The sequence below is a fragment of the Chiloscyllium punctatum genome, chromosome 10 (assembly GCF_047496795.1).
Source record: "Chiloscyllium punctatum isolate Juve2018m chromosome 10, sChiPun1.3, whole genome shotgun sequence".
NCBI classification, from domain to species: domain Eukaryota; kingdom Metazoa; phylum Chordata; class Chondrichthyes; order Orectolobiformes; family Hemiscylliidae; genus Chiloscyllium; species Chiloscyllium punctatum.
In genome coordinates this window covers 87,908,280-87,929,630 of record NC_092748.1, presented here as the reverse complement: position 1 = coordinate 87,929,630, position 21,351 = coordinate 87,908,280, and the positions used below count along the sequence as shown (strand labels likewise).

Below are 21,351 nucleotides of genomic sequence, written 5' to 3'. Positions count from 1 at the left end.
TGATACCCGAAGAATACAAACAGCAAGCCAAATCAGTTCCCAAGAAAGAGCTAATTGTTTTGGTGATTGCAGTATAATTAAACAGAGTATCATAGTTTATAACTATTTTTGATTGCTTACATATATTTTTGGATTCCATTCACATCATTAAAGAAAAAGCTAATTGATTTCCATCATTAAATGCTATTTCTAAGACTGCAGTAATAATTGAAGAAAGATAAAATTGCACCTTGTCATGCCTTCATCATTGCATTGCAGAACCAAAGAATGAATTGTTCCTGTTTTATGGAAAAGGACGTCCCGGAATAATTCGAGGAATGGATCTGAATACAAAAGCAGTTGATGAATATATGATACAAGTAGAGAACCTTGTCAATCCACGGGCTCTTGATTTCCATGCAGAAACAAATTATATCTACTTTGCTGACACAACCAGCTTCTTAATTGGACGACAGAAAATCGATGGCACAGGGCGAGAGACAATCCTAAAAGATGGTAAGTAAATTGAAATCCTCACGAAGTTTCTCGATAATGAAACAGTTAGATCTTCATTGGTACATGATGCGCATCAATATTTCCACAATACTTGCAAATTCTTTTTCATATGTGTAGACTATTAAATGGTATTTTCCACTCTATTAGGACAAGCAGCTAAAATTTCGAAGCAAATTCATTATTTTAAGTGATTCAAGCACAACATGTGCTTGGAGCTGTTGTAAGTGACAAACTTTTAACTACTTTGTTCTCCTTACATTAAAAGAGGTTGTCTTAGTCAACAAGTGAACTTGTTCACTAAATAACCTCTTCAAAACATAGAGACATAGGTAACAGTATTACATCTGAATAAAGGCAACCAAAGAACCATGAGCGAGGAGCTGGGTAGAATTGCCTGGGAAAGGAGCCTAGCAGAAAAGACAGTGGAACAGCAAAGGCAGGAGTTTCTGGGAGTAATTCAGGAGACACAACAGAGATTCATCCCAAGGAAAAAGAAACATGGTACAGAGAGGACAAGGTAACAGTGGCTGAACAAAGGGAAGTCAGGGATAGCATAAAAGCAAAAGAGAAAAAGCATATAATGTGGCAAAGGGCAGTGGGAAACCAGAGGATTGGGAAGCTTACAAATATCCACAGAGGGCAACAAAAAAGAAATAAGGAGGGAGAAGTTTAAATATGAGGATAAGCTAGCTGATGATATAATGAAAGACTGTAAGAGTTTCTTTAAATATATAAAGGGCAAAAGAGGGCATTGGGACACTGGAAAATGACACTGAAGAGATAGTAGTGGTGAACAAGGAAATGGCTAAGGAACTGGATAGTTACTTTGCATCAGTCTTCACGGTGGAAGACACGAGTCATATTCCCAAAACATCAAGAGAGCGAGGGGCAAGCTGAGTATGGTGGCCATCACCAAGGAGAAGGTGCTAGAAAAACTGAATGGCCTGAAGATGAATAAATCACCAGGAGCAGATGAGCTATCCCCTAGAGTTCTAAGGGAGTTGGAGGAACAGACAGCGGAGGCGTTAGTGGTGTTATTTCAGGAATTGCTAGAATCAGAGAGGATCCCAGAGGACTGGAACATCATGAACATGACATCCCTTCTAAAAAAGGAAGTAAGGCAAAAGACAGAAAATTACAGACTGATTAGTCTAACCTCAGTCGTGAGTAAGATCCTGGAATCCGTTGTGAAGGATGAGATTTCTGAATCCTTGGAAGTGTATGGTAAAATAGGACAAAGTCAGTATGGTTTCATCAAAGGGATGGAGTGTTTGATATATCTACTAGAATTCTTTGAGGAAGTGACGATCAGGTTAGACCAAGAAAAACCAACTGAAGTTATCTACCTGGACATCATGAAGGCTGCACAGGAGGCTACAGAGTAAGATAAGGGCCCATGGTGTCAGAAGCAAGCTGCTAGCATGGATAGAAAGCAGACAATGGATACAAAAGGGTCCTTCTTAGGATGGCAGCTGGTGATAAGTGGTGTTCCGCAAGGGTCAGTGTTGGGACCACAACTTTTCACGAGTGCATTCTTTACTGTATAACTGGAGCAGGCAACAAGGATAGGTGATGGAGGTTGAGGAATTGGGACAATCGGAGCAGCATTCTGAAAAGGAGGATAAGGACTTTAAGCAGAAGGGACATCACCTTGTACATCACAGAATGCTTCTGCATTGACACCCGGTTCCAGTAAATATGAACTGATTGTGGTGATTACTGTAGTGCCTGTAGTGTGTCGTATGCCAGGAGCAAAATGCAGCTTCTGCATGTTTGATTTCTGCATGCATTTCCTCTTTGTAAATAAATGTGAATGTTTAGAACCTTTTGAAATCTTCCCTGTATGTGATGGGCCTGCATTTGATGATGATAAACTTGGCTACAGTGGGCACTGGGAAATGGTTTACATGGATTTGGAGGGGCTATGAGATCGGATGTGGCTAAAGACCAATGAGTTTTGTTGCCTGATGCTTAAACAGCAATTGTAGTAGCAATGAACAGTTCAACGTTCAAGGAAATGCTCATTGTGCTGCCTTTGTGTGTGAGAAGCACAAATTTGTAGCTATTGTCCCACTATATTGATGGTGAAGGGCTACTCCGTAAGTATAGCTGGAGTTCTATCACAGTGCTCGAATCAGGGGTGATGATCCATTTCAGAATTTGGATGGGTATATGAATAGGAAGAGTTTGGAGGGATATGGGCCGGGTGCTGGCAGGTGGAACTAGATTGGGTTGGGATATCTGGTTGGCATGGACGGGTTGGACCGAAGGGTCTGTTTCCATGCTGTACATCTCTATGACTCTATGGTGTTTGGGAGAATTGGGATAGCATTGGATTAGAAGGGTGTTGTAGGGGTGGGGTAAATACTTCATGATGTGTGTTTGGGATAATTGTGTACAAAACTCATGTAGAGTCAACCCCTGTGCCTCAAATATTAATGATGACTGCAATTGGTTCAGTGTTCTTCTGAAGCACGCAAAGGCAACAAATCTGTTGCCTGTTACTTGGTGCGCTTAAAGAGGCATGGACACCCCAAAGTTTTCTGATGCCATGCCCATCATACAAACTTAAATTGGGCACCTAGGTATCTCTATGATGGGCAAATGTGACTAAATGTTATGTACCAAACATGCAGATACAAGGGCTGCCCACCATAGAGTACATAGAGCCTAAAGTCTGAGGCTTCTATGCTCCATACTTGAAACGGTTACTCACCCTTTGGAAATGTAAATCAAAAGGTTCATGCTTATTTGAAGACTCCTTCATTAAATTGGATATCTGACTGCAACCAATGTGGAAACCCTACATTCAGGATACCCCATACTTACAATGCCTTTACCAGTGCGCGCAAAATAACATATTTTGGAAAGATTTTCCTCCTGACTCCATAACAATCCTGATCACCCTTTCACTTGATCACCCATTCTCTGCCTTCAATCTCTTGATCACGTAACCTTTCCTCTGAGCACTTCCTCCCTTCTTTATGATTATTTCTTTCCCTTCCCTGGATCTATCTAAGATCACTACTGGGAGGGAAGGGAAGCATCTAACCCAATTTCATTCCCTTGGAATTGTTAAGCTGCCTCTTGATGTGGTTTTCATATTAATTTGCTGGAAGCATGCTGGTCAGGACTAAGTCCCAGTTTCAGTTCGACTCAAGCCTCTGGTTTCTGCTGCATACTCACCATGAAACACATACCTTGAGCTTGTCAAGATTCTGAAAGTAATTCCCACCTTGTTATGCCTAATCTTTAGTATTGTACTAAAATGGTCTACAACATCTTTGTGAGGTGATGTAAGATCACATGAGCACCTAGTATCTAGTTCACTCCATCAATATTGTGGTAAAAGCTGAGTCTCACTATTTACAATTATAACACCTATCATCTTTGAATAAAGGTTTATATTTGCTAAGAACCAAGAATCCTGCAATTTTTATCAACCTCATTGCAAGATGCAACTGAAATGATGCAGCAAATGTGTTAATGATTATGTAATGCACCTTAAAACTCTATATGTACTGTAAATTTAAACGTGTTCCTCAAGATGGAATAATTCTTGTGGTGTTGATCATATTTTAAAGAATGCCATTGAAAAAATAATGTGACAATTAGATTGCTATCTGTTCATCAAGGCTACTTTAACTCTCTTAGCCAGCTGCACTGAAAGGGATTACCTGATCATTTACCTCATTGTAATTTAAATTCACTTTATGTAAAAATGACTGCTGTCTTTTCCAATATTGTAACAGTGACTATACTTCAAAAATACTTAGCTTGTCGAGCAATTTTGGCCATGCTGAGGCTATAAAATATGCAATATAAATTCAAGCTTGAACTTTATCTCACTCTTTGTAATTTGAAAACAACTGCAAAAAGAAGCATTAAAAATAAAAACGAGGCATCACTGAATAAATAATAAGGAAATAGAATTCCATAATTCTACTCTCCCCATTGTGTATACTCCCTTTATTAATTCCTTTTCCATTTCTCTTTCCATCCTTTAGGTAATTTCTAATGATTCATTAACCCATGATGTAATTTATTGCACTTTATTTTGAGAAAACTTCACTTTCACCTCTTTATTTTCTATCTGCAATTTTATTGATAAAGTAATAAAATTGTACTAAAAAAGAAATCCATTAGGACACTTTTAGCCATAAAAGACGATCCTAAAAGGATCAGAGACATGGCCAGTCCGTCCCGAGCAGAATTTTGTATATTCTAACTGCAATGGAGTACCAACAAATTAATAAAAAAAGATCGAGTTACACTTTGCCTGCACTTTAGTACAAGAAGTAAACAGACAAAAGAGGTTGCATAGTGGCTCAGTGGTTAGCACTGCTGCCTCACATCACCAGGGACCCAGGTTCAATTCCATTCTTGGGTGACTGTCTGTGTTGAGTTTGCACATTCTACCCGTGTCTGCGTGGGTTTGTTCCTGTTTCCTTATACAGTCCAAAGATGTGCAGGTTTGGTGGATTGGCCATGGGAAATGCAAGCTTTGGGATAAAGTTCCATTGTGGCTCTGGGTGTGACGTTCTTCAGAGAGTCAGTGTGGACTTGATGGGCCAAATGACTTGCTTCCGCACTGTAGGGATTATATGAAAAGCAAGAAATAGTGAATGACTGAAGTGATTCATTGCAACCTTCGTTGATTTAATATAGAAAGGCCCTTTTAAGAACACTATCATCTGCAATTTGTTATAATTATTGTGCTAAATACCATCCAGATTGGTACTTAAATTGATTTAAATGTTTTTATTAAAACCCTTGAAAGGAACTGTCATGGAATATTCTCAGAGTATTATTAATTGGTGGATGAACATCTGCCAGTGAGACTGGACCATTAACCTTTTTAATATTTATTCAATGCCTAGTTAGGAAGAGTTTGCCGACAGAATAGAGAATTATGATTTGCAAATAGAGACGTACACTAGACAGAGATAAATGGAAAGAGTGGCACTTAGTGGAAATTGGGCAAAATGAGACGAATAAATGTAATTTATTGATAAGTGAAAAAATTATACTGTACTTCTAAGTATGAAAGACTAGCCTGAGTGCTTCTACTCAAAGAGTTATAGAGCACTGAATGCTTTGCTTTGGTGAATGGCTGAGGATGGGAGTGATAGGGAAGGATACAGGAAGTAATTCAGACTAGTGAAATTAGTTTCGACGTTCTTTAGTGAAGAGCTGGCATAAACTCAATGGGCTGAGCAATTTTCTATGCTGCAAACTTTAGTGGTTTAAATAATGCCTTACTTCACAAACATCAAAAATGTTTTATATTCATGTGCAATTAATTACTTTCAAGTATAGTAATTTCCCCTACAGTCAAATGTGGCAGCCATTTTATCAATATCAGGATTGTAGAAATAGTCATCGACTGAATGATTAATCTATTTGGCTTTGTGCTAAATATTTTTAGAAATAGGAGACGTGTTATTTTTGTTGAGTTTCATGGAGGATTTATCTCCACAAGGACTAACAGGTTTTCTCATTTGAATGTCACATACATGGCCATGAATAATCTACTGTGCTCTGTGATAACCCTGTCAACTGATTGCCCCACCCACTTATTCAGCATAATCAGGATATCCAAGGACGTGTCCACAAGTGCAATCTTTTAAAGACAAATGCAAACCCAGTCATGGACTGGCAGTGCAAAGCTACCATGCACACTTGGCAATATTCACCTTGACATTGGGGTAATTGGTGCCTCACTTTGAGGACAGAAATTTCTGGTGCTTGGGATGATGCAGAAGATTGATTAATTGATTTATTGTTGTCACATGTACTGATATATAGTGAAAAGTGTTGTTTTGTGTGCTATTCAGGCTGATTGTACCATGCAAAGTGCATCTGAGTAGCAGAACAGAGTTCAGAATACAGCATTACTGAGAAGGTGCCGAGAGAGAGAGATCAGAATTAATATTTGAGAGGTTGGTTCAAAAGTCTGATAGCAGTGGGGACAAAGCTGTTCTTGAATCAGTTCATATGTGTATTCCAACTTTTATATCTAACACCTGACAGAAGAGGGGGGAAAGAGTACAACTGCAATAGGAAGGGTCTTTGATTGTGTTGATTGATTTCCCAAGGCAGCAGGAAATATAGATAGAGTCAAATGGATGGAAGACTGGTTTTCAGGATGGACTGGACTATATTTACAACCCCTGTCGTTCCTTGTGGTCTTAGGAAGAGCAGGTGCCAAACTACACTGTGATGCATTGAAATAGGATGCTTTCTATGGTGTCTCTGTAAAACTTGATAAGAGTCCTTGTGGACATACTGAATTTCCTTAGCGTCTTGAGGAAGTAGAGATGTTGCAGTGCTTTCTTGACCATCATGTTGATGTGGGTGGATTGTTGGTGACCACCACTCCCAGGAACTTGATGCTCACAATCATCAAGATGATCAGAGGATTAGATAGGGTACGCAGTGAAAGTCTTTTTCCTAGGATGATGACGTCAGCTTGTATGAGGCGGCATGACTACAAATTGAGGGGTGATATATTTAAGACAGATGTCAGAGGCAAATTCTTTACTCAGAGAGTCGTAAGGGCATGGACTGCCCTATCTGCTAATGTAATTAACTCAGTCACATTCGGGAGATTTAAATAATACTTGGAAAAGCACTTGATAATGATGGGATCGTGTAGCTTAGATGAGTTCACAGGTCGGCACAACAGCGAGGGCTAAGCTCTGCATTGCATTGTTCTATGTTCTGTGTTCTACCTCCACCTCAGCACCATTGATGAAGATGGGGGCGAGTCCTCCATTTTGCTTCCTGAAGTCAACAACCAGTTCTGTTGTTTTGGTGACGTTGATGGAGAGGTTGTTGTCTTGACACCATATCGCTAAGTCCCTTTGTGCATTCTGTCTCGTTGTTGTTTGAGATCCATTAGCTGCTGTTTTAGTGTGTTGGTGGGTTTGTGGGCTACCATGATGCCACAAACCCACCAACACACTAAAACAGCAGCAACTGAACTTGAAAGACCCTATACAGACAACAAGCAAAACTAATGTCATTTACAAAATACCGTGCAAGCACTGTACCAAACACGACATCAGACAAACAGGCAGAAAAACAGTCACCAGGGTATATGAACACCAACTAGCCACAAAATGACATAACCCTCTCTCACTAGTATCCTCACATATGGATAAGGAAGAACACCACTTCGAATGGGACAACACATCTGTCCTAGGACAAGCCAAACAAAGATATGGACGAGAATTCCGAGAAGCATGGCATTCCAACCGGAACTCTATCAACAAACACATCGAGTTGGACCCCATCTACCACTCCCTGAGAAAAGGAACAGGAAGTGACTTCACCACAGGAAATGGCATCACCAACCCAAAGAAATCCAAACATATAAATAGAAAGCAGGAATTTCCAGCATTGCTTTGCGTGAGGTCCACTGAAGATGTTACCTAGTAAAGTAATGAAACGTCTGGAAATGAACCTGTCAGCTCAGCGAGCAAACCCACATCTAAAATCTCAACCTGAGCTACAAATCTTCTCAAAACTTGCTACTTTCAGACTGCTGTGATGATGCTATGCTTTACTTGGTGCTTTTATGTAGAACAGGACTGAAATTACTTAAACAGAAGACAGAAGTATTAACCCAGCGTGAGGTGTTATTTAAACCAGCCCAATTTCACTAAACCTTTGTTCATATTGGACCTGAAAGTGGGAGCTTGCCAAGGGGCCAGCAGTAGTCCTTAAAGATGCTGTCAAATAGTGATGAGAACACTTAGAAAAACGTAGCCACTTAAGTAAAGTGGCAATAATAGGTACAAAAATTGTCTTGGCATTCAAGAAGCTTCCAAGTATTTTTAAAACATATATGAACATTTTCACAGAAAACAGACATTTGACACATCTTGCCAGTACTTTGCTAAAATGAGGCAAAACAAATTCTACTCTTCTACTTTAGATAATAAGGTTGTATTTTCTTCCTACTCAAATGTTTTCCATTTTTACCATAGACAATGCAATGGCCTCTGCTTCAACTACTCCCTCTAACAAGCATTTCATGCTGTAATAGCTTAGTATAAAGACATTTGTCTTCACCTCTCCATTTTCTCTTTTAGCAACAAGTGACGGACCACTGCGCTTGCCTCCCACACCAATATAACTAATCTTTTTCTATTCACCCTACTAGGACCATTCATAATTTAGAATCTCTACGTTGTGGAAATAGACCATTTGGCCCATCAAGTCTACACTGACCCTCCAAACTGTATCCCACCTGGACCCATCACATCCCTGTAACCCTGCATTACCCATGGCTAATCCACTCAACCTGTGCATCCCTGGACACAATGGGCAATTTAACATGGCTAGTCCATCTAACCTGTACATTTTTGGTCTGTCAGAGGATACACAGTCACCTGAGGCTGGAATCAAATCCGAACTCCTTGCGCTACGAGGTAGCAGTGCTAACCAGTGAGCTATTGTGCCACCAGCTTAAAAAGTACCCTAAGTTCTCCTTTTCTCTGTACTGTGCATGACCAGTTTCATCTCTCTTTATATAAACTTAATCTCCATTTAAGTTCTGTATAACAGAGGAAAATGACTAAAATATTCAGCTTGGAAAAATAAATATCTAACTTTGGCAACGAGCTGTTGACCAGGTCATCTATCTGAACATGAGGAAGAGGAAAATTGGCTTGGTAATGACCTTCATATATACCTTGAATGAAATTCCAACATAAAAGTGATATGATATGCATGAACGTGCAATTTCAATATAAATATCTGCAAAATCATTTTTCACTAGGAGCCACTGACCACACTGATCTTAATAGTAGCAGTGATGCAACCTGGCTGAAATGTCATCCTAGAATGATACTGTAGTGAAATTGTAATTTACATAGTCTGTTGAGAAACTGGGTGGTAATGAAGGAAAACAACTAGAGAACATGGTGTCAATCTGATAACATGCAAGAATCTGCATGTATTGTTCTGAATACATACAGTAAACACATAGTATTTGAATATTTATCACACAAAAACAGTATGCACTTAGAAGATGAAGAGTCAGTCATAATTTCTAATCATCTAGACTTCTGGCTGAAAAAGAAATGGGTGAGTTTGAAATAAGGCCAACATAACAATGCATGTTTTATATGTTTTTCAACTGCAGCCAGCCTATTGCATACTAACCAGGCCTCAATCAATGTGAGGTAGCTAGAACTTTCACTAGAAACAGATGGCAACTTCACTGAGGCTTTCAAATTGGGTTGTTAGAAAGTAGACAGATCCTTGATGGTACTTTGATCCCTACACATATGATGCCTCTGCTGTCAGTCAGGCCCACAGCTCCAGTGGATAGAAGACAAACCACAATACTTTAAAAAAATATGGAAGAATGTGAGGAAAAACATTGACATAGCTTTTAATGGAGGAGAGCTTGGCACGAAAGTTACTTTAATTGCTCTCCTTGGCCCGCCATAAAATTCTTCTTGAAATTAGACTCACCCACCCACTGTCCCTCCTCATTAAATGTCTACCCAATGTGCATTCCGCTTCGAGACCAAGTCAGGAATTTATTAACTGGGAAGAAAATAATAAAGCGGTTACAACAGAATCATAAAACAGAAATTTGGAGAATGAATGTTAGAATTCAGTGAGATCATACATTCTAATTCATGACATAGGGCATACAACCTTTACCTTTTGCTCATTGATCAGCAAAATACAGTTACATTATGATTCGTGGATGAAAGGTCATGAATTATTCAGTTTCCAAATTGCATGAGTTTAAACTTCTCCGAGAACTGACAGGAGTATAGTACTGTGAGAAATGTCCTTTGTACTTGGGTCATGATTGTGAACTCCACTAGTGAGCAGTTTTGGAGAGAAAAAAATTCTTTGATTGCATTTTCTTGATGGAAATCTGGAAGGAATATCTGCAAAAAATGCTAAGATGTTCATGTTTTTGACTGTGTGCCATCTCAGTGAAAAGTATTAATTATTTTGAACAAACCTTTCAATGTGGCTTGGTTCCAGATCACATTGCCTGACAGCGTAGTGGAGGCAGGTTCACTCAAGGCATTCAAAAGTTAATTAGATGATTACCTAAAAAGGAAGAATGTGTTGTTCTCTTGCCTTCTTCCCGTAACCCTGTACAAAGTGAGACATTTATTTAAATAATTGATGTGGACCTGATAAGCTGCTTATACTTTGGAATGCTTCTGTGAAATAGTTTGTTCTCATTTTACTGCACTGAAGTCAAGAGTTGGTCTACACAGTAGAGGCATTTAACTCTTTAGAGTTTTGTATTTTCTGCACAAGTCCTAACCTACGTTTTACAGAATGTATCATATCACAACTGAATTTTACAAAACTATGAAATATTTTAACGTAGGTAGATTGTATTTGTCATATTGAAGGAGGAAGCTCATTTAAACTTTGTAGATGGTAATGATGTGGTTGTTTTGCTCATAATCCTACTTTTACTTTGATTGCCATAAATCTGAATGTACAATATTGTGTATCAAATAAATTTGTACAAGTGACCAAGCATCAATTGCAAGTAATAAGGAGGTCCACTTAACTTAAAGCAGAACCCCAATTTTGTCCATGGACTTCACACCCTATTTGAACATTCAGTGGCATTTGATTTAGATTAATTACAGATTTGTTCCACTGCTGAAAGGGGCCATTCAGCATATCACGTCTGCACTGGTTCTGAGCACTTTAACTTAATACATATAGAGTCATAGAGTCATCTCTTCTGCCTTTGTTTCATATTGTATTTATTTTAATAATCATCCAATGCCTTTTTGAATACCTCACTTGAATCTACTTTGACTATACTTCGAGGTAAGTGCATTCCATGCATACATTACTTGCTATGTGAAAAAGTTACTTTTTTCACTCACCTCACATTTGCTTCTTTTGCAAATCCTTGAAAACTCGGCTGTCTGGTTCTTGCTCTGTTTCACAGTGAAAACAATTTCTCCCTATCCATCTTTCCAGATTCCTCATGGTGGTAAAAATTTGATCAAATTTCATTGCAGCCTTTTCCTCTCTGCATAAAACTGTCCCAACCTCTCCAAGCTTTCCTTGAAACTGAATTGCCTCATTCCTGGAACCATTCTTGTAATCCTGTTATGCACTTTCTCAAAAATATTCATACCTTTCCTGCAGTGTGACACCCAGAACAGTACACAACACTGGAGCTGAGGTCTAACTCGCATTGTTTACAAGTTTATTGCAACTTCCTTGCTCTTGTACACTCTATCCCTATTCATGAAGAATATGTATATTTTATTGACAGCCCAATCCACCTGTACATTTAATGACATATACATGTACATCAAGGTATCTTTATTCCTGTACATTCTTTAGACTAGTATTCTTTGTTTTGTTGACTTGGTAATATGCTGATGTATGTCATGGATCATATTTTCAGATCCCTGATGGACATATTGAACTTTTAAAATGCAATGCGCTTTTTTTTAAAAAAGAGGGATGAAAAGAATGTTCTGTCCTTTCAGTGATGTATTTAAAAATCTGGTATCTTCTCAGCCTTTCAAATGAAATGCTATTGACACTCCTTGAAACAAGAGTCCTCAAAAAAACCCATGAATAATAACACACTAGAACACTCTTGAAAGAAATGCTGAAATTAAATGTATATAAGGTAAGGACTTGAAGTGTCATCACTATTGTAAGAGGCCTAAAAGCAGCCAAGCTTGTGCACAGCAGGTTTCTAGAAATAGAACTTAGATAAATGACCATACAATACATGCATTTATGTATCCCCTTTGACATTCCATGGCATTTTGCAAGTATATTAACAAAGTGAATGATAGGTCAGCAAGTAAGGAGGGTAGTTACAGTAAAGGCTTAGTTTAAAATGTATATTTTAACAAACAGCTTAGAAAAAAAATACATTGAGAACAAAATTCCAAAGCTTGGTATGTAGGCAGCAGAAGGCTTGGCTGACAATGGTACACTAATGAAAATTCAGAATGTTCAAGGAGCAAGAATTGGGAAGACAAAGGAATTCTGGAGGGTTATGTTGACTGCATCACGGTAAATAGGTCAGGTGACAGGGGTCAGAGGTGCAAGGATTTGTAAGGAGGAATGAAAATTTTAAAATCAAATCATGACCTGATTGGAAGCCAATGCAGATCAGTGAGCACATAGGCAATATGTAACAAAGTCCATGGAAGGGAAGGCACCTGACTTGAAGAGTTAAAACATAGGATAGATGGATACAGATTTTGGAGGGGTCAGCACAATTATGGTCTTTGGAGAGGAAAGGAAAAGCATAAATGGAGTGCTAGTTTGCAAGATGAAAAGGTCAATGACGCTTTTTTTTGAGCAGTGGTTGATAATTCCAATACTAAAGGGAAGTGTGACAGTACCTGGGTATAAACTAAGGCTTGGAGTGTGATATGAACCTATCACTTGATTCAAACAAACAATCTTCAGTATACATAATTCAAGGGTACTGGTTTTGAATTAATAAGACTACAAAAGAGTAAGACATGGCACGGTGGCACAGTGGTTAGCACTGCTGCCTCACAGCGCCAGAGACCTGGGTTCAGTTCCCGCCTCAGGCGACTGACTGTGTGGAGTTTGCACATTCTCCCCGTGTCTGCATGGGTTTCCTCTGGGTGCTCCGGTTTCCTCCCACACTCCAAAGATGTGCAGGTCAGGTGAATTGGCCATGCTAAATTGCCCGTAGTGTTAGGTAAGGGGTAGATGTAGATGTAGATGTAGATGTAGGGGTATGGGTGGGTTATGCTTCGGCGGGGCGGTGTGGACTTGTTGGGCCGAAGGGCCTGTTTCCACACTGTAAGTAATCTAATCTAATCTAATCTAATCTAATAGTAACAGAATTAGGCCATTCAGCTCATTCAGTCTGCTCCACCATTCGAACATCGATGATGTGTTTCTCAACCCCATTCTCCTGTCTTCTTCCTGCAACTCTTTTCCAATCAAAAAATATCTATCTCTGCCTTACATTCAATAACTTCGCTTCCGTAACTCTCTGTGGCAATGAGTCCCACAGATTCATCATGCTCTGTCTGAAGAAATTCCTCCTCATCTCAGTTCTCAAAGATTATCCTTGAGGTTGCTTCCTCAAGCACCAGTATCTCCAAGTGAAAACATCTTCTCCATGGCCACTCAATCCAGGCCTCTCAGTATTCTGTAAGTTTTAATCAGATTCCCCCTCATCCTGCTCAACCCCATCGAGTACAGACCCAGAGTCCTCAAGCGCTCCTCATACGACAAGCTCTTCATCCCCAGGATCACTCTCGTAAAACTCACCTGGATCTTTTCCAATGCCAGGATATCCTTCTTTTGATATGGAGCATAAAAGAATGCATAAAGACCAAAATTCCAAAGGTTGGTATGTAGACAGCAGAAGGCTTGGCTGACAATGGTACAGTACTGAAAATTCAGAATGTTCAAGGAGCAAAAATTGGGAAAACAAAGGAATTCTGGAGGGTTATGTTGGCTGCTTCATGGTAAAAAGGTAAGAGGAGCAGGGGTCAGAGGTGCAAGGATTTATAAGGAGGAATAAAAAATTTTAAATCAAGTCATGACCTGACTGGAAGCCAATGCAGGTCAAAGAGCACATAGGCAATACATAATGAAGTCCATGGCAGAGAAGGAACCTGACTTGAAGAGTTGAAACATAGGATAGCTGGATACAGATACAAAATTACTCACAATATTCCAAATGCAGTCTGACCAGAGCCTCAGCAGTACATTGCTGCTCTTGTATTCTAACCATCTTGAAATGAATGCCAATATTACTTTTGCCTTTTTAACTGCCAGTTGAAACTGTATGTTAACCTTAAGATAATCATAAACTCAGACTCCAAAGTCCCTTTCGGCTTCAGATTTCTGAAGCCTTGCCCATTCAGAAAATGGTCAATGTCTCTATTCTCCACCCGAGTGTATAACCTCACATCTTCCCACATTGTATTCCCATCAGTCACTTCCTTGCCCACTCTTCTAGTCTTTCCAAGTCCCTCTGCAGACTCCCCACTTCCTCAACACTACCTGCCCCTCTACCTATCTTTGTTGCTAAGTTTGCAAATGACACAAAGCCCTCAGTTCCTTTGTCAAGAATTTTAATATATAACATGAATAGTTATGGCCCCAGTATGGATCCTGCAGAGCTTCACTAGCCATCGGCTGCTGTACTGAAAAAAAAAGCACCCTTTGTCCCTACTTTCTCCCTTCTGCCAGTCAGCCAATCCCTGCCAGTACCTTGCCCTTAACACCCTGGTCCATTATCGTATTTAGCAGCTTCTTGTGTGGCAGCATGTCAAAAGCCTTCTGGAAATCCAAGTAGATTACATCCACTGGCTCTCATTTGTCTTACTTGTTTGTTACCTCCTCAAAGAATTCTAATAGATTTGTCAGGCATAATCTCCCCTTGATGAAGGGGAGCTTTGCCCTATTTTACTATGCATTTCCAAGTACTCTGCAACCACATTCTTCAGAATGGACTTTAAAATCTTGCCAATAACTGAAGTTAGTCTAACCGAGGTGTTGCATTAACCATTTTCCAGTCCTCTTGAACCCTCCTTGACTCCAGTGATTCCTGAAAGATCATCACCAATGCCTCCACAATCTCTTCAGCTATCTCCTTCAGACCTCTGGGGTGCAGTCCATCTAGCCTGGGTGATTTATCCACCTTCAGATCTTTGATCTTCTCCATCGCCTTCTCCTTAGTGATGGTAATTACACTCACCTCTGCCACTGACTCTCTTGAAGTTCTGGTATGCCACTGGTGTCTTCCACTGTGAAACCTGATACAAATTACCTTTTCAGTTCTCCACCATTTCTTTGTTCCCCATTACTACTTCTCGAGCCTCATTTTCAAGCAGTCTAATGTCCATTCTCGCCTCTCTTATATTTCAAACATCTAAAGAAACTCTTACAATCTGCTTTTATATTGCTAGCTAGCCTACTTTCATGTATCTTCTGCTCTCCCCTTTTTTTAAGTTATCCTCTGCTGGTTTTTAAAGGCTTCCCAATCTCTGGCTTTCCACTCATCTTCACCACATTGTATGCTTTTTTTAGCTTCCTTGGTCAGCCATGGTTGCCTCATTCTCCCCTTAGTACGTTTCTATATCACTACATTTGGTTCACTTTTGTCTGTCTCAAATTGCAGGGTGAATTCCATCATATTATGGTCACTTTCCTTTCAGCTTCAGCTCCCTAATTAAAGTTTGCCTCATTACACATCACCAAATGCAGAATTGTCTGTTCCCCAATGGGCTCCAACACAAGCTGTTACAAAAAAGGTCATATTTATTCCTTTACTTGAGATCTGTTATCAATCTGATTTTCCCAGTTCACCTGCATATTGAAGTCCCCCATGATTATTGTGCCATTTGTAAATTCCTTTTCTATCTCCTGGTTTATTTTCTTCCCTAAATCTTGACTATTGCCTGTACACAACTCCTATCAGTGTCGTTTTCCTTTGTTGTTCCTCAACTCTACCCACACAGATTGTTATCCTTCTAACTCTATGTCACTTATTGCTATCAATTTAATTTACTTTCTTATTAACAAGGCAACCATCTTCCTCAGCTCATCTGTGTCCTTTGATAGGCTGTGTATCCTTTGATATTTAATGTTCAGCCTTGATCCCCCTTGCAACCATGTCTCAGTGATACCGACATCATACCTATCAGTTTCAATCTGCTCTACAAGCTACAGGCTTTTGAGAGGATATAAGAAGAGGTTTGCCAGGATGCCGCCTGGATTAGAGACTATGAGATATAAGGAGAGGCTAGAAAATCTCAGATTGTTTTTTCTCGACTGGCAGAGGCTGAGGATTGACTTGGTAGAAGTCTATAAAATTATGAGATGCACAGATAGGATTGATGAACAGAATCTTTCTCTCAGAGTTAAAATGTCTAATACAAGGGGGCATTCATTTAAGGTGAGAAGGAGAGAGTTCAAAGGAGGCGTGAGGGGCAGGTTGTTTACACAGATAGTGGTAGGAGTCTAAAACGCACTGCCAGAAGTGGTAGTTGAGGCAAATACAATAAGGACATTTAAGGAATTTTTACATGCACACATGAATATGCAAGGAATGGAGGGATGTGAACTAAGGGCAAGCAAAAGGGATTAGTTTCATTTGGCATCATGTTTGATACAACATCATGGGCCAAAGGGTCTACTCCTGTGCTGTACTGTTCTAAGTTCTTTGTTCTATGTAAAAGCTCATTTATTTTGTTTCATATATTGCCCCTTTGTTGTCTGCTGTGCTTGAAGTTATATTCCTGACCCTTATTATATGCACTGTCCTATTACTTGTTCTGGAAACTTTAATAACCTCAGCTGAGTCCTCCCCTCATCACCCACCTTAACCTTTTCCATAATTTTCCATGCAACTGAACCCACACCTCTACTATTTAGTTTAAAACTCTCCCCTGTATGTGCATCACTAACATGGAACTACCTTCAAATACATATACCCAAAATTGGCTACAATTGTCTTGGCATACAATTAGTTGGACTGAGCATTACCAATAGACAGCAGCTGAACTTGAGTGGTAAGTGTAGAAAGCAGACAGAATTCAACCTGCTGCTGCCTTGCAGAGGATAATTATCATCTTGGAGGGCCACCAAAACTGTGACCAAAATTACCAAATGTAAAGCAAAATATTCAATCCGGTACAAGATATCCCAGGTTGTTATTTTTTTTTAAGAATGAAAAGACCTTTAAAATGCTTGAAATGGATCGGTGTAATAAAAAAACCTTTCTCAATGTGAAAGTCAAAACAAATCTGCTAATATGTTATCCACCACTATCTACACCAAGCTTTTTCTTACTAGTCTGTATCAGTATTGAAATTCTTATAGCTCAATGTGCTGTAAGCTTGGCCAAATTGGATGGCATGGTGGCTCAGTGGCTAGCACTGCTGCCTCACAGTACTAGGGACCCAGGTTTGATTCCAGCCTCGGGTGACTATCTGTGTGGTTTCTATTGGATGCTCCGATTTCCTCCGACAGTCCAAAGATGTGCAGGTTAGGTGGATTGGCCATGCTAAATAGCACATAGTATTCAGGGATGTGCAGGGTAGGTGGATTAGCCATGGGAAATGCAGGGTTACAAGGATAGGATTGGGGAATGGGTCTGGGTAAGAGGCTTTTCGGAGGGTCGGTGTGGGCCTATTGGGCCGAATGGCCTGTTTCCATACTGAAGAGATTCTACGATGATGAAATTAGAAATCTCATAAATTTGTTCACTGTGCAAGCTTGGCACCAAAATAGAGGGCATCAAAGATATCCTACAGGATAATGTCCACCATAACCTGATCTTTGTGCATATTGACCAAACAGCCTAAGGGTGAGATTTTAACATGAAAAATGTTAAGTCTACATAAAACTATGCCAGAAAAATAAGATATCCCAAAGGTCTGAGAAACAGGAGAATCTAGCCATTTAACACTGTCAATTTACTTTACCAACCTGATTTGTGCACCTCCAAAAGGCATTAGGATACTGACATACCATCTGCGTGTTCTAATTTCAAAGTGGCCTGTTCTTTTCTGGCCCATACAAGCAACTGGAAAGTATAGTCAGATTTATTTGATATTCAGTCAAATATTAGTCAATCAAAGTGGTGTCAATTTGTGATGGATAAACCAAACATGACTAATCTAATTTAATTTTTGAGGAGATTACTAGCTTTTTGAACATGGGCTTCTCTAGGAATGTGGTCCATATGTCTTTCTGGAAGATATTTGGTAAAGGCCCTCTGCATAACTTGGAGAGACTGTCAGCATCAATGAAAGTGTCACCAACCAGATATAAATCTCAAATGACCATGTGATTCAGACACCTACTGAGCAAACAATAATGACTGTTTTATAATCCAATGCATCAGGAATAGCCAGGGATGCAGCCCACGTTTTGACTTGGTAAAAGTATCTAATCCAGTTAATGCAACTTAATACGTGAGAAACAGAAATTATGGTTCCCTTGGGATGTTAGAAACAGGCTCATCATTACTCAAGATCTGGTTATAAACAATTCAATTATTTCGAATATGTTAATTATAGGGAGGTTAGTGACCGAATTAAGCAGTTTTTGATTTTTCTTGTGCAGTTGGCATTTTGGGAGTACACAAAAAGCTTTGGTCGATTTTAAATGAAACACTCTTCATCACATATGTAGGATTATGTGCATAACTAACAAGGATGACCTTAACTGGACTAACCTTTAATTAGATGTGAAAATAAAAACAGGGAAAGAAAACAACTATCAGAGAAAGGCTATATAAAGTCACTTGAAAAAAGGAACAAGCGTTAAAAAAAATCAAAGTATTAAATAGGAATGTGGATAAAAACATGTCTTCACATTCAAAGCATTAAAATCAAAAATAGCTTTCAGTATTTTAGCAGCAACAGCCTAGTCAGAGAAGGGTGAGAACCATAAAATATGCTAACAGAGTGAAACTGACAGTAAATATAAAACAGATAATATATATTAAAAAGATTATTTGCTCCAAGTATTCATTAGGGGAAATGTGAACATTATAGCCGGCTTAACTAGGAATACTTCTGCAGAGTGAACTGCTTCCGCATAAATCAAATGGAGTTCCCAGAGACTTAAAGAGCCCAAACCAGATTCATCATGTGGGAAGAATAGCATTTTCAGAATCCTGTGTTATACTTGAGTTATTCATGTTCTCTGTGATGGAATCTATTATCCAAAGTGTCTTGACAATGTAGAAACGGGCTGAAAAGTATCATTTCAAAAAGAATAACAGGACAACTTAGGTGACAGATTCATTCATCTTATATTAGGATTTGATAAAATATTCTAATTAATCATTAGGAGTAAACATAATATTTTTTAATGTCATGATTACCTTGCAAGGGCCAGGTACTTTGATCAAGAAGGGATGGTCACTTCAATCCAACCTGAAAAGTGGGCAATCTAAATTGATGTGAAACATATTATAGTGTGGAATAATTTGATGACTAAAAATCATTTGAGAATATCCTCCATTAATGTCTATACAACATTGACAGAAGTGTTGAAAGCAGTGGGTCCTTGTTTGAAGAACTATGTTGCGAGTATGGACATATTAAATGGAGTGGTCCAGCAATCAGTGCTTTGAATTTTTGCTGTCTCCTTACACTTGGATTCACAATAACCTGTGGAAAAGTCCAATTTATTGATGGTATCAGAAAGAATTAACTATTGAACTGAAAGAAGTATTGTGGAATCCAAAAATAGAGAGAAAAAAGAGAGAAGAGTAGAATATTGATAGGTGGGCTTTAATAATAAAGAAAAGAATCAACAATATAAATTATGAAGTCATGGAAGCTGTACAGTGTGAAAGCAATCAATTCAGCTCATCAAGTCCACCCTGAACCTTCAAAGAGTATCCCATCCAAACTTAAATCCAGCTCCCCACTCTATCCCAAAACCATTACATTTCCCATTGCTAATCCACCTAGCCTGCGCATCCATGAACACGATGGGCAATTTAGCAAAGCCAATCCACCTAAACAGCACATCTTTGGACTGTTGGAGGAAACATGAGCACCCAGTGGCAACCCACTTGGGGAGAATGTGCAACCTCCACACAGACAGTCACCTGAAGCTGGAATTGAACCTGGTTCCCAAGTGCTGTGAGGCCAGTGCTAACCACTGAGCCACCATGCTACCCCGTGGAGGGTATACATGTTATCAAAATAGCTTAGAATAGTCTTGGCATATCTTAATTTTTTTCTGTTTGATACTCCAGATTAAAAGGTCCACAGGTGAAAATCTCATCACGTCTCCAGAAATAGAACCTGATTGACATGCTGCATTACCCATTTCTCGTTTTCCTGCCGCAAAATGGAAATAAAGCATTTGTGATTCTGAAGAAAGGTCATCAGCATGAAACATTACCTTTGCTCCTTCTCAGACCTGCCTCCAGTTTTGTTATTTAAAAAAAATGAAAGCTGGTCTCTTCTCGGGTTGATCCTCTTGGTTTGATAGGAAAGAAAACATCAGCTTTCCCATTCAATATCTACACTCCGATTTTCTAGGTTTATTTTCAGTGAAGAACTGTCTTGGTATTCAAATTGTCAAATGCCTAAAAAAACAAGTAAAAACAATAAGGCATATAAAATGAGAACCGCAGTAACAAAGTTGTAATTTAGAAATAATATTGGGCTTGTGTCTCGATATTGTTGATGTTCAGTACAAAATAAAAGTCACTTAGCTATGAGAACAAATTAGCACATGAGTGAAACAGTATGATGGAAACATTAATGTATCTCTCTCTAGAAAATAATAGTAAAGGAATTTGTACATTAGTCTCACTGAGTAAGTAAAGGCAATAAAAATAGACTGCTTAAATCTTTAGGAAGGGACACATTTAATGCATCCATGCGTACTTAAGAAAATTAAGGTGAAAATAATGCATGCTGTTATTATAGAAATAATTTATGGTTCTTTAAACACTGGGATTATACCAGAATATTAGGAAAAAAAAACTTAAGATGCTAAAAAAAGACAAAGAAAATTGTAAGCTTGCCCCTAACAGTGCATTAAGATACAAATACCTAACATGTTCATTTGGAATTCTTGTCTGTACGATTTTAGTGGTGGTATTAAACCATTTATCTCCTTGAAATATCAGCGAGGGGAATTTTCATGAAATGTGGTAATGATCCATCTGTTACAATTCCAAAGTGTAATTTCAGGCCAATATTCTTTCCACTGTGACATTAATAGTGGGATATATAGTGGAGTGAAATTGTTTAGGCACAAATTTAAATGCATTTAATGAGATTTATGAAAGCTACATAATGCCTAACAAACTTATTCGCATTTTGGAAGTATGCAACA

The 21,351-nt window shown here is 38.9% G+C and overlaps 1 protein-coding gene across 1 annotated transcript in view; it reads left to right on the top strand.

Annotated features, from left to right (window-relative positions):
* Nucleotides 1–21,351, top strand: part of LOC140482363 (low-density lipoprotein receptor-related protein 1-like) — a 1,932,271-nt gene that overhangs the window by 943,895 nt on the left and 967,025 nt on the right. The window contains exon 11 of the mRNA XM_072579726.1: nt 259–495. Coding sequence (XP_072435827.1) covers nt 259–495 — 237 coding nt within the window. The remainder of the gene's footprint in view (nt 1–258; nt 496–21,351) is intronic.